This window comes from Neophocaena asiaeorientalis, unplaced genomic scaffold, assembly GCF_003031525.2.
Source record: "Neophocaena asiaeorientalis asiaeorientalis breed wild unplaced genomic scaffold, Neophocaena_asiaeorientalis_V1.1 scaffold91, whole genome shotgun sequence".
Taxonomy (NCBI): Eukaryota; Metazoa; Chordata; class Mammalia; order Artiodactyla; family Phocoenidae; genus Neophocaena; species Neophocaena asiaeorientalis.
Window position 1 is genome coordinate 11,385,180 of NW_020173198.1, and position 13,497 is coordinate 11,398,676.

At 42.6% G+C, this 13,497-nt stretch overlaps 1 protein-coding gene across 5 annotated transcripts in view; it reads left to right on the forward strand.

The window, feature by feature from the left end:
- PARN (poly(A)-specific ribonuclease) overlaps positions 1 to 13,497 on the forward strand; it is a 163,208-nt gene that overhangs the window by 11,709 nt on the left and 138,002 nt on the right. For all 5 annotated transcript variants that reach the window (XM_024744568.1, XM_024744566.1, XM_024744565.1 and 2 more), the window contains 5 exons: positions 5,484 to 5,649; positions 6,334 to 6,399; positions 7,863 to 7,901; positions 9,278 to 9,320; positions 10,613 to 10,693. In XM_024744568.1, coding sequence (XP_024600336.1) covers positions 5,484 to 5,649; positions 6,334 to 6,399; positions 7,863 to 7,901; positions 9,278 to 9,320; positions 10,613 to 10,693 — 395 coding nt within the window. The remainder of the gene's footprint in view (positions 1 to 5,483; positions 5,650 to 6,333; positions 6,400 to 7,862; positions 7,902 to 9,277; positions 9,321 to 10,612; positions 10,694 to 13,497) is intronic.

Consider the following 13,497-nt stretch of genomic DNA (forward strand, 5'->3'; position numbering starts at 1 on the left):
GAGCTGCTACTTCATTTAGCTCTAATGAGGCCTCTCAAGCTCCTGGTTTCACTGAGTGGAGCTTTTCTGTCGCTGGTGTGACTTGGTTTCCTGGCAGACCACCTGGGGGGAATGCATCCCTGTTTTCTTTCAGTGGTACAAGTGCTACGATGTAGCATTTTAAAAAGCAGCCGTATTCCAGTAATACAGAGATGGTCTTTGGAGGAAAAATGTCTACATAGTCTGCACAATCCTGATGGCTAACTTGCTGGCATGATAGGCTGGCAAGCGGCCTGGAGGGAGGGACTACGTCCCTTCCTTATCCCCAGAGCAGAGCACGATTCCTCTTCCATATCAGGGAGGTGACAGTTAAATATTTGATGAATGAACGCCGGACGTTAGACCATACCAGAGTGGTTTTCCTTTCTCCATTCATTTGTTTCCCGAAAATTATTGGGGAAAGCCTCTGGTTTTCTCAGCAGTATTAAGCGCCTGCTGCTCTAAGGTCAATAGGTACTTTTCACTTAATTATTCTTGTAAATTGTATTCATTCCCATGGGGAATGTATTATTGGGTGAGGTAAGAAAGGAGATTTTTCTCAGCAAAGGTTCTAGAACAAAGACTTCAGCTAAAGTCTCTTCCCCTGAGCATTATATCCTTGCAGGGCCTTTAACACCCATGTCATGTTGTTTTTTAAATTGCTTTAGTGGTGCTGCGTCTTCATGTCTAGTGATGATTTTGATTTTTGGAAATACTAAAAAAAATTTGGAATCCAAACTGCTTAACCTGGTGGGTGAACCAGCTGGGTAACACAGTTTGGGTATAATAAAACTATTTATTTGCTTTGGCTCATACTTGACTCTGAAAGCCATTATAAAACACAAGTTCCAAATGTAGTTAGAGCCCTATAATGGAATAGTTGCAGAAATCTTTTGAAGGAACTACTTTACCCAGACTCATATGAGTGTGTAATTTCCAGCCTGATGGTTTTATTTTCATAAAAGGAGAGAAACAGCTAAATTGGAGGATGCCTCACTCTCTAGTTTTGTAGTCAGACCTTGTAATATTTTAGTCAGAGCTGCATCAGGGCTCCCAGGCCAACTGTTATTACCGAGACTCTAACCCCGTGCTATTGTACATGTTCTGTAATTCTGACCTAGACCTTCACTTCTCTTTCTTATCAGATCTTGCCACTCAGGGTTCGCAAATGCCAGGCCCTTTTCTCCTGGCAGTCTTCTTGTTAGTGCCTTTGACTTCCTTGTCTGAAATGGAACCAGGTGACTCCTCTTACTGTTCCCCCTGCAGCCCTCCCAAGCACAGGTGGTTTCAGCTCTGTCTCTGTATCTGCAGCCAGGCAGTGGTAGGCATGCCACCTGCAATCCACTTGAGTTCCCTCTTCTCAGGAGCCACGCTTCTTCCCAGGGCTGCGTCACCAGCTCTGCCATCCCTCTTTCTGCTGACTTCTTGGGCGTGGCCTTCACCAGCAGCCTTGGCGACGGCTCATCGTCTTTCTCTCCACTCCTACCTCTCTCCTCCTTCTGGGTGACTCCAGCATCCATGAGGACAGCCAGCAAATGCTCCGTCTTGTCTGTTTCTTGGCCAGGCGGTCAGCAGTCCTCGCTTCTGCCTCCCCTTAGCCCTGCACTCCCTTGGTAGCATCGTGGGTCTTATTAGCAATAACTGTGCCCATCTCCATCATTCCTCTTGTCTTTCTCTTCCACTTACTTGGGTACCTCATTTCAGCCATCAGTTGACCTCCATTGCTTTTTCACTATCGGTTACCTTCCACTCTCCTGTCTTGACTTCTCTCCTTGTCCACCTGGTCCATCATTATCCTTTCTTCCAGCCCTTGCTCCTCTTTCCCTCTATTGCCCTGGTCTAGCCAAGTCCCAGCCCTGGTTGGATCTTATCATCCACCTCCTCTATTTCTGAGCATCTGAATATTGCAGGAGAATGTGACACACCTGAGCTAATTTGTCACTTTAAATTCATGACCACAAGCTTCAAGAAAGGACTCAGTCGTGCTCAAAAATCCTACTTTTCTGACTTAGAAATTCCCTTTCCAACTCTCTGTGATGTCTGTCCCACTCAGTTGATGACCATGCCTCTCAATGAAAATAGAAGGCATCAGGGAAGAGCCACTTCGTGTTCTCACCACCAGACCCACAGGTCTCCCCCGAGCCCGGGCTCAGCCTTTTCGTTTCTCTCCTTACAGAGAAGAGGAGTCCCTGCACCGGTCAGAGGCTAGTACCTGCCTCCTAGTCAGGCACTGGCTCTTCCAGTTTGCCCTTCTCTCTCCTGGATATTTTCCCATCTCTGCTGATCATTCCATCAACCTTTGTAAACATGCTTTGTGAAAGTGCAGAGCTTCTTAATCTAGGCCATGGGCCGCCTTCCTGCCATAGATAAAATTCAGAAGTCTGTGAACTTGGGGAGGGCATTGTGGAATTCAAATCTATATTTTCTCTAACCTTGAACTGAATTTGTTTGTTTCTTCTGTTAGGAATGTCGGCAACAACCCAGCAGTGTTAGAGTAGCTGGGAGGTTGTCCTCAGTGAAATCCCAGGTATCTTCAAATGGCATTTCAGTTGTGACAGATATCTTGAATATTGTTTACCTTCATCAGTACTTTGAAATTATCATAATTATGTCACCTGCCATTAGGTCTTGTTATTTAATGTGTTGACCAGGAAGCTGATTTCCTGTATTATTATCCCATATTATTATATCACAGATTAAAAAAAGAATTTTTGGTAACTATTTCAATATAATTACCTTTCTTTACAATCTTGCATATTTTATTTTATGCATTTGAAAACATTATTCTGGGGAAGGGTCTGTAGATTTCACCCGACCACCAAAGGAGTTGGTGGCCTGTGAAGATTAAGCAGGCCTGCAGGAACATATCTGTTTTGAAATAACTCCAACCAAAGCAAAACCATCCCCCCCTCACTTGATTCCACATCCCCTTTCCACTTCTGGCCTGTGATCCTCCCACTCAGAGGAAAGCATCTTGAATGAGATGTGTGTTCTCACTGTTCCTTCCTCTTCCCCTCTAGTTTTTTCTTCACCCACCCCCAGCTGGCCCGCCATCTGCACCCCTCCAAGGACACTGCTGGTCCCCCGTGTCTGCCATGATCTCAGACCCTAGATCCTTCTTTGTCCTCATCTCGTTCCACCTTTGGAGGAATTTGACCCAGTCGATTGCTCCCTCCTTCCCTAGACGCTGTCCTCTGGCTTTCAGGCACTCATTCTCCTGGTTTTCGTCCCACCTCCCTCTGGACTCCCCTGCGTCCTGATTGGCTCATTCTCGTCTCGCCAGCTTCTAAATATTACTTTTCCTAGTTGGTCTCATATATTCCATGGTTTTATTTATTTTTTATTATTAAATTCTTATTTCGAAATAATTTCAGACTTATATAAATGTTGCCAGAATACCGCAAAGAATTCCTGATACCTTCCCTCTGATTTCCCAGGTGTTAGCATTATAATGTTTGCTTTGTTGTCCTTTCTCTCATTATATATGTGTATATATAATTTTTTTCCTGAACCATTTTAGAGTAAGTTGCCCCCATGATGCTCCTTTATTCCTAACTACTTCAGTGTGAATTTTCCTAAAAACAAGAGCATTCTCTTATATAGCACAGTAATCCAAATTAGGAAATTGACATTGCTACAGTACTGTTACCTCATTTGCAAACCTAATATAAGTTTTGCTACTTATAGCAAAAGAGGAAAAATAATTTCCCCTTGTCCCGATTCAATCCAGGACCACACGTTGCCTTTGAACTGTCATATCCCTTTGCTCTTTTAAAATCCAGAACAGTTTCTCAGTCTGTGATTTTAGTACCTTGACATTTTTGCATAGTGGAGGCTAGTTATTTTGTAGAATGCCCCTCAATTTGGATTTTTTTGATGCTTCCTCAGACAAGTCCAAATGCATCTGTTCATCTCGGGCAGGGATACTGCAGATGTGAATTCTGTGTTGCTCAAGGGCATCGTATCAGGAGGCATATGACATCAATTAGCCGCATTACTGACGATAACTTTTTTTTGTAGTGTGTAAAGTGTGAAGTACACTAATATTGTTGTACAGCTGTTGGTGTTTTTAATGTGGATCACTTTTTCACCAGTTAGTTGTAGCATCCATTGATAATTCTTGCTTGAAACAATTATTATTGCTGACGAGTGATGATTTTCTAATTCCATCATTCTTTCTATAAAGTTTTTAAAGTGTCACATGGCTTTTAATGCCCCCCACGTCCTGATGACACCTACATTTATATCTCAACACCTTTCTCTGGAGCTTTAGGCTTATATCTGCACCTCTTCATTTATATATACATCCCTAGATGATTTATTATATCCAGGAGGTAGCTTTTGATTTTCACCCCTTGGGCCCTAAGTCTATTCATTGCCTAGTTTTCCCCACTTCAGTAAGTGGCCCTACTGTTGTCCCAACTGCTTAAACCTAATAGTTAGATGTCGTTTTTTATTTTGCCCTTCCCTTTCTCCCTCACCCACAGTATGTTGGCAAGTTCTAGCTCTCCTATCTGTAGAATCATTCTCTCCATCTCTGTAGATTAGGCCAAGGTTATAAACTATGACCTTCTGCCTATTTTATAAATAAAGCTTTACTGGGACACAGCCATACCCATTCATTTACCCATTGTGTGGCTGTTTTCATGTTACAAAGGTCAGAGTTAAGTAGTTGCAACAGAGATCCCGGTATGGCCCTCAAGCCTAAAACATCTACTGTTTGTCCCTTTAAGGAAAAGTCTGCTGACCTCTGATCTAAGCGGTTGTCTCTGGCCTGGACATCTGCAGTGGACAGTTCCTTCCATCTGACCTCCCTACTTCACCTCTCACAGGAGTCCAGATGATCTTTTAAAAACATGGAGCAGATAATGTGATTATCTTGCTTAAAACCTGATGATATCCCATTGCTCGTAGAATAAAGTAAATTCTTACGTGGCCTGTAAGGGGCTATGTAATCTTGCCCCATCCTCTCCAACCTGACATTACACCATTCTCCTGCTTATGCTTCCTTGCTGTTTCTGGAACAGTCCAAGCCTTTTCCATCCTCTGGGCATTTATGCTTGTTCCCTGCCTGAAATACTCTTCCCCCAGCTCCTTCATGTCTGATTCATTCTTACCCTGAGGTCTTCCCTCCTGGTGGCCTTCTCTGGTCAACCTAAGGTCATTCGCTTCACTACAGAGCAGGACAAGTCTACCTTGTTCACTGTTAGCTCACTAGTGCCTGATACAGTGCCTGGCACAGCGTAAGAGCCAAATCAGTTTGTTGAAAGGAGAATGAATGAACGAGTGAATGGAGTGAATGAATAGACAAACACATTTCAAAATCATTTGTTTTTTCCATTGATTTTTTTGAGCTGTAGTTAAATATGGTCTTTCCTGAGTCGTTTAGACACCTTGGTTTGTTACAAAATTTTTATGATAAATGGTTACTTCTGCTAATGCATTGTTTAAAAAATTCTGTTCAGGAATTCCATACTTAAACCAGGAAGAAGAAAGACAGTTAAGAGAGCAGTATGATGAAAAACGTTTACAGTCCAACGGCGCAGGCGCTTTGTCGTACACGTCTCCTAACACCTCAAAATGTCCCGTGACGATTCCTGAGGATCAGAAGAAGTTTATTGACCAAGTGGTGTAAGTTCCTAAACTGAAACCAAACGTGTGTTGAGTCACGTGTCTTGGAGCAGGGCTGACGTCTGTATCTCAGGCTCGTGCTTCACGTGCACAGTGCACACAGAGGTGTGATGTCTGAGGGGCAGGATTTAGCTGTGGTGTATCTGAGTTTGTGTCACAGCTGTCAACTGTAAATCGAGTTCTGTATACCGTACTTAGACTTCCCATGTGTCACCAGGCAAGAGACTATCTTGGCCAAGTGGTCAGACCTGCGTGGACCACGGGCCTGACAGCCACCGTCCAGTCCCCATGAAAGCAGAGGCCCATCCAGATATTTGCAACACATCCATGTTTTTTTCTCTTGCAGTGAAGTTTCTGACAAGCAAACGTGCCCTCGGAGGAGCATCTGGTTTTGCTCTGTTTAGCTGTCAGTATAACTGCTTTACTAGGAAAGTAAAAATGCAAATCATTTGTATTGCTGAATCCTGGAGAAGTTGTTGAGAACTCATTAATAACAGCAACAAATGCCAAAATAAAGTATTTTTCTTTAAGCCTTACTGAACTAAAAAGTTATAACATGATTTGGTAGAATTACAGTGTCGTATGTTCTTGTATTTGGATTGCTTTTGGGTATGATGATTCTGCTGGTTGACAGCTTCATTCCTTAATGATGCTGATGGTCATGTTTTTATTCTAATTCCTCAGAGAGAAAATAGAAGATTTATTACAAAGTGAAGAAAACAAGAACTTGGATTTAGAGCCATGTACTGGGTCAGTTGCCCTGAATATTTTCATGTGTACTTTTTTTGGAAAGGTAGATGATTTCTGGCATGTGCTCCATTTGGTTGCTTAAAAATGCTTTCATAAATAGTCTTTTTATTATAGGTATGTTCCCAATATTTCAGCACTAACTTTAGCATTAACAGAATTGGGACCATGGTATATAGGGACACTGAATGAATGCTTTGTTCCATCCTGGAGGGGAGAAAACTGTTGTGCACCTTTGCTTTAAGTCATGCTCAAGAGTGGCATCATTATTGTAGCCTCGACTTGTGCTTCATACATAAAGGCTTCAGAAGAGCAGAATTTACTGTCAGGCTACTCCTGTCCTTTTTTTTTTTTGCTGTACGCGGGCCTCTCACTGTTGTGGCCTCTTCCGTTGTGGAGCACAGGCTCTGGACGTGCAGGCTCAGCGGCCATGGCTCATGGGCCCAACTGCTCCGCGGCATGTGGGACCTTCCCAGACCGGGGCATGAACCCGTGTCCCCTGCATCGGCAGGTGGACTCTCAGCCACTGCGCCACCAGGGCAGCCCTACTCCTATCCTTTTAATTTCTCTCTGCAGTAAAAAACATCAGTGTTTCATAGAGTCAGTGACTGAAACAGCCTGCTTTCCTTCCTTTTACTTTGTGACTAGCTTCACAGAAGTGTTTTAATACATCTGTCTACTTAAAACTCTTCATACAGCCACAGGAAGTAATACCTTGGTTAGACAAGAACTTCTGCCTCTTCTATAAAGGCAGTATAATAATAATAAAGAGCATTTCGATGAAGAAAAGTGGTGAGGAATCCTCCCACCTCAAACATCCTGTCTGCTCTTGTTTGCACATTACCTGTCACTTCTGATGAAGTCTCCTTTAAAAATTAAATATTTTTCTCAATTTGAAAAAGAATAAATACATGTATATGAATAACTCAATCACTTTGCTCTACACCTGAAACCAACTCAGCATTGTTAATCAACTATACTCCAATATGAAATAAAAAGTTAAAAAAATTTCAGTCCATCTTTATTTATTTATTTTATCCATTATTATTATCATTGTTATTTTTAATTTAATGTATTTTTGGCTGCATTGGGTCTTTGTTGCTGCACGTGGGCTTTCTCTAGTTGCGGTAAGCGGGGGCTACTCTTTGTTGCAGTGCGTGGGCTTCTCTTGTTGCAGAGCACGGGCTCTAGGAGCGCAGGCTTCAGTAGTTGTGGTGCGCAGGCTCAGTAGTTGTGGCGCACGGGCTAGTTACTCTGTGGCATGTGAGATCTTCTTGGACCAGGGATCGAACCCATGTCCCCTACACTGGCAGGCAGTTTCCCATCCACTGTGCCACCAGGGAAATCCCAAATCCATCTTCTAAAAAAAAAAAAAAAAAATTAAATGTCTTTCCCAACCAGTGCTTGGTCAGTTTGAATTTTCCTTTAATGAGCCAAAATTAATACCTTTTCATTTGTTTTTATAGGTTCCAAAGAAAACTAATTTATCAGACTTTGAGCTGGAAGTAAGTGTTTATATTATACACGAGAGTTCTGTGAGGGACCCAGGATTTAAAAACTAAATGTAATTTTTTAGCTCTTATTTCATTTTTGATATTCTGCAGTTCTTGGTGATTTGACCATCCGTGTTCTTGGGCAGTGCTTTATTTTGTTATTGTTTTCCCCTAATTTCTTAAGTTGAATACCCACTTAATTTATTTCATACCCACTTAATTTATTTCCTTGTTATTCCTTCTTAGTAGATGTTGTAAAGCCTTTACAATTTTCTTTTAACTGTCACTTTGGCCTGTCCATTAACTTCTGGATGTGTAGTGTTTTTGTTCTTTGAAGGTATCAATATATGGTAAAGATTTGGTTTTAAGACCTGGGAAATACTCAGGTGAATGCTTTTTCTAAAACAGGGGTTAGGCCATGGGTAGGTTTCAGGAGGCCTATGAATCCCCTGAAACAACATCCAAAACTGTGTGTGTGTATTTTTCTGGCGGTGTTTCTGTTGGTTTAATTATATTTTCAAGTGGATCTCTAACTCAAAAATTGAGTATCAGGATTAGACAGATGGATGTTTGCACTTGACTTTGTTTGGGGTTCTTGTTCTTTCGTTAGAGTCTGCCAGTGGCATGTATACTGGGAATTTACTTTGACCAAAACAGGAAAAGGGCCATTGTTGTTTGACCAGGCTCCTTTCCTCTCACGTTATCCTTGCCACGTACTCCACCCGCGTTCCAGATTCCTCTCCTGGGCAGATGAAACTACTGTGCCAGATTACAGCAGAGTTACTCATCTCACGTCTCCCCTGTGCATGCCCCAGATCATCCAAAGAGACCTTCAGAATTTTACTTAGGAAGTAAACATTGTGATATTTAGAAGCAAGATTTGACAGTGTAGTAATGAGTTGACTGTATTACGGGATGCCTGACATTTCAGAAGATGCCTAAGTCCTAAAAATATTAATTTGAAATCAGTTACATTCCTGTGTTTTGTTTTGTTTTTTTTTGCGGTACGTGGGCCTCTCACTGTTGTGGCCTCTCCCGTTGCGGAGCACAGGCTCCGGACGCGCAGGCTCAGCGGCCATGGCTCACGGGCCAAGCCGCTCCACAGCGTGTGGGATCTTCACGGACTGGGGCATGAACCCATGTCCCCTGCATCGGCAGGCAGACTCTCAACCACTGCGCTACCAGGGAAGCCCACATTCCTGTGTTTTAAGAGGAGAGAGAGGGAAACATTTAGCAGCTGAAATTACTCTAAAGTCTTCCTAGTAGTGGTATTTATTTCATACTTAATAAAACTTAATGAAATTATGGCTATGTAGTTGTTTTTAAAATACTTAGGGTTTTAGCTATTGTCTCATCTACTGATGTCATGTTTTCTTTCTTTTCTTTAGGTATCCCAAAGGCATTCATGTTGAGACTTTAGAAACTGAAAAGGTAACCTCAAGAATTATCCAGGGCCAACATCAAACGCATGAAACCCATGCAACAATATGCAAATGCAAAATGCAATCAAATCGAGCAGTTGAAAGTCAGAGTTTACTCCTTGGCTCTGCTACATATGAACTGGGTGACACTGGGCAAGTCATTTCCCCTCTGCCAGCCTCGTTTTCCTCATTTGTGCATTGGGCATGAGCATGGTAATGAGCTATACCTATCTCACAGCTTTTTAAAAGATAGTTATCAAGTGGGTAGATGGAAGTGAACATGCTTTGTAAACTTGAAAGTATGCAAATGTTAGTACATGTTCTTAATCCTCACAGAAAGCTGATATACATGGTATCCATGTAATAATTGCTTCCTGTTATGTGGCCAAGTAAAATTAAATTTTAGAATCTGGGGCATAAACATAGCTATCATCATGTACTCCCAGGGTGCAGTGATAGAACTGTGATGGGTAAAGGTGGGCTGATGGTGAGCTAATAGTGCGTTCCTTCTACAGAATTTTAGAATTTAGTTCTTGTTGTTAAGTCAGATGTCTAATTAAATAAGAGATTAAGTAAATTAAGTCTTGCTAGAAGAAAAATCTCAAACTTTGACACAGGAGGTTTTGTAGTATATTTGGTTGATACAAAATGCAGTATGTGAGAAAGAAGGTGCTGGTTATCTGACAAGTTACCAGAAAATCCAGGATTTTTTTTTTTTTTTCCTTTTTTTTGGCCATACCACACGGCTTGTGGGATTTTAGTTTCCCGACCAGGGATTGAACCTGGTCCCTTGGCAGTGAGAGCCTGGAAGCCTAACCACTGGACCACCAGGGAATTCCCCAGGATTTTTTTCTTATGTTAATGAAATGTAGAAATTTTTTTATCGAGGTGTGGTTAACTTACAATATTACAGTTTCAGGTGTACAACATAGTGATTCAACATTTTTATAGATTATATAGAAATTATTTTAAAAACAACTATTTAGAAATTCATGTTCAAATGCAGCATCTTAGTGTTCATTATGGAGTGTCTTATTCTCACAGTCTGTTGATATTTATAATTGTCTTTTGGGGTGATTAATAAACCATGGGAAAATGTCACAGAAACACGGAGGTGGAATTTTGGTTTGTAAAGCATCAACTCAACTTTTGGTGGCATTTCAAAATACTTTCAGTGTGTTTAGCCCATGAAGGACTGTGCAGTGAGAAAAATTGTACTTCTCCTGGTAGCAGAATCTGAATTTTGGGGGGTAGGGGTCAGGTAGCTTCCAGAAAATTGTATATCTGCTTTATGTCTTTTAGAAAGAGCGCTATATTGTTATCAGCAAAGTAGATGAAGAAGAACGTAAAAGAAGAGAGCAGCAGAAACACGCTAAGGAACAGGTGATTGGATTATGTTCATTTCCTTTGGGTGAGAAATGGCTACAGAGTTGTAGATCCTGTGATAGATTCAATTTAATGAATATTTTTCTACTAGAGAAGAATCGAATTGGTAGCAAAACCTGGAAGAGAATGAGGGGAACCTAAGGTTAAGTAATTAGATGCAGCCAACAAAGTGAGGCTGGCATCATGGTTGACCAGTCTTCACTTCCATGAAGCAGTCTTGGAGAAGGAATTAGTGGTTATCATTTAGATTGTGTGTCACTGAGCTTCACAGCCCATTAACTAATCTTGCTGTGTCTAACTTCAGGCACAGTTACTAGTTTTCCTAAAACAAAGTTTAGGTGATACGATTTGACAGATTAGGATGCATGGTCATATTTGCATCGTTGGAACCTCACCCTGGTTGTCCTCTGGAGATGGGATTCGAGTAAGTCTGGAGGCAGGGAGACCAGTTCAGCTGCGGAGTAACCAGCTAAGAGATGTCAGTGTCCTGGAATAGGAAAGTTAGTAGCAGTTTAGGTGGAATCTGGCCATCTTTAGAAGGTAACGTCAGTGGAATTTGTGATTGGATGTGGGTGGTGAAAGACGAAGGCAGAAGAAAGAAGATGCTCAGGCCAGGAAGTTGGGCAGCTGGGCAGGCTGACATCAGTCCACTTAGATGGGGTGGCGGAGTGGTGTTGGTGGGGGGGCGCAGGTGGAGGAGGCCAGGAGTGGGTTTGGGCGAGGGTGGACATCCAGCTCACCCATGCATAAAGCAGGGCCACATCAGACTAATGCAACCAGGAAAGACACAGCAAGCCTCTGTTAGATTTAGACAGTTTATGACTTAGAGAAGGTGACAGCTACACGTGGTGCTTGTCCCACAAACCAAAAAGACAGCACTGAAACAAAAGGGGCCAGGTGACTGCAGAGTGAGCTGTGGATGCCCCATCGCCGAGCAGCCAACTCTAGACTGCGGCTAAGTGCTTTCATACTCTGTAGCTGTATTCTGAAAAGGCGGTGGGGCAGGAAGCCCCAGGCCTCATCAGAACCTGGGCAGCAGTGAGAAACTGTCTCATGACAGCCTCCCAGGCGACAGAGGGAGGTGGCCTCCCATCCTCTCCTGGGGTGTTCCATCCAGATGCACATTAGTTACATCTCAAGCCTTTGCCTGCGTGGACTATCTGGACATGTGCAAGGTCACCAGGATACCGTGGTAGGGCTGTACCCCTATAGTGGACAAAGGTGTTACATTCTGCTTTTGAGCAGATGAGGTTTTCGATGTTTTGGGGGCATCTGAGCATTGGTGTCCTGTCAGCAGATTGTCGTGCTGGAGTGCAGGAGAGGGGTAAGGGCTGGACTTTGTTGTTGTTGGCAGAGAGACCGGGACAGGATGAGAGCACCTATCATATGCATGAGGAAGGAGCAGAGGGCCCAGGGTCGGATCCTGAGGACCACCAGCATCTGAGTGATGGGCAGAAGTGCAAAAATGTGCCTGAGGTTATTGTGACACAGCAGCCAAGGGGAAGAGTGTTTGAAGAAGGGGATGTTGACAGGGTCTGATGCTCTTGAGAAGTAGAATGAGGACTGAGACATAGCCATTGGGTTTAGCCTTGGGAGTAGGTTTTTTTCTTCTTTTTTAAAGAACATTCTTTAAAAAGTTAAAATAATTTTAATTCTGGTAAAATGTATAACATAAACTTTACCATCTTAACCATTTTAAACTGTACAGTTTTGTACTGTAAAATATATTCACACTGTTGTGCAACCGTCACCAACTTCCATCTCCAGAACTCCTTTCATCCTGCAAAACTGAAACTCTGTACCCATTAAACAATAACTTCCCATTCCCCCATCCCCCATCCTCTGGCAACCACCATTCTACTTTCTGCCTCTGTCAATTTGACTGCTCTAGGTGCCTCATGTAAGTGGAACCGTACCGTATTTGTCTGTTACTGGCTTAGTTCACTTAGCATAATGTCATTTAGGTTCATCTGTATTGTAGCATGTGACAGAATTTCCATTCTTTTTAAAGGCTGAATAATATCGTATGTACTACATTTTGTTTATCCGTTTATCCGCTGTTGGACACTTGTGTTGCTTCTACCTTTTGGTTCTCGTGAATAATGCTGCTCTGCACATGGGTGTACAAGTATCTCTTTGAGTCCTCGCAGTTCTTTGGGGCACATACCCAGGAGTGGGATTGCTGGCTCGTATGGTAGCTCTGTTTCTAATTTTTTGAGGACCAGCCACACTTTTCCACAGTGACTGCACCACTTTACATTCCCACCAACAGGGCACAAGTGTTCCAATTTCTCCACATCCCTGCCAACGCTTGTTAGACTTGAGAGTAGTTTAAAGAGGTGAGCAACTTCAGTGAGGGTGAAGTGGGGGAGCAGGGGGCTTGCGGGTCCCTGGGAGTTGAACTGGACCTAGTGAGTGGAGAGGAGTCTTTAAGGAATTTAGCTGTGAAGGGACAAGAAGGAGAGTGGTTGCGTGGAGCTCAGATTAAAGGAAAGGGTTTCAAGATAGGAGAGAAATTGAGCCCATTTAAGTGCATTGGGAATAAAACAGGAGAGAAGAAACTGAATGGGGATGAGTCTCAGTGCTGTGCTTTAAAAATTTTATAAAAATGCATTTGACCAGGAAAAAAGAGTCTGAACATTCTTGATTTGACAGTCAGCTGCTGGGTGGGTCACCTCAGAATTGAATTCAGTATTGAGTTTGGCCAGCAGGTGGCAGCTTTTAAAAGTTTGTGTTTCTAAGGCAACTTGAGAGACTAGGAAATTTCAACAGTCGATGGGAAGTGATGGGTAAACCCTAGC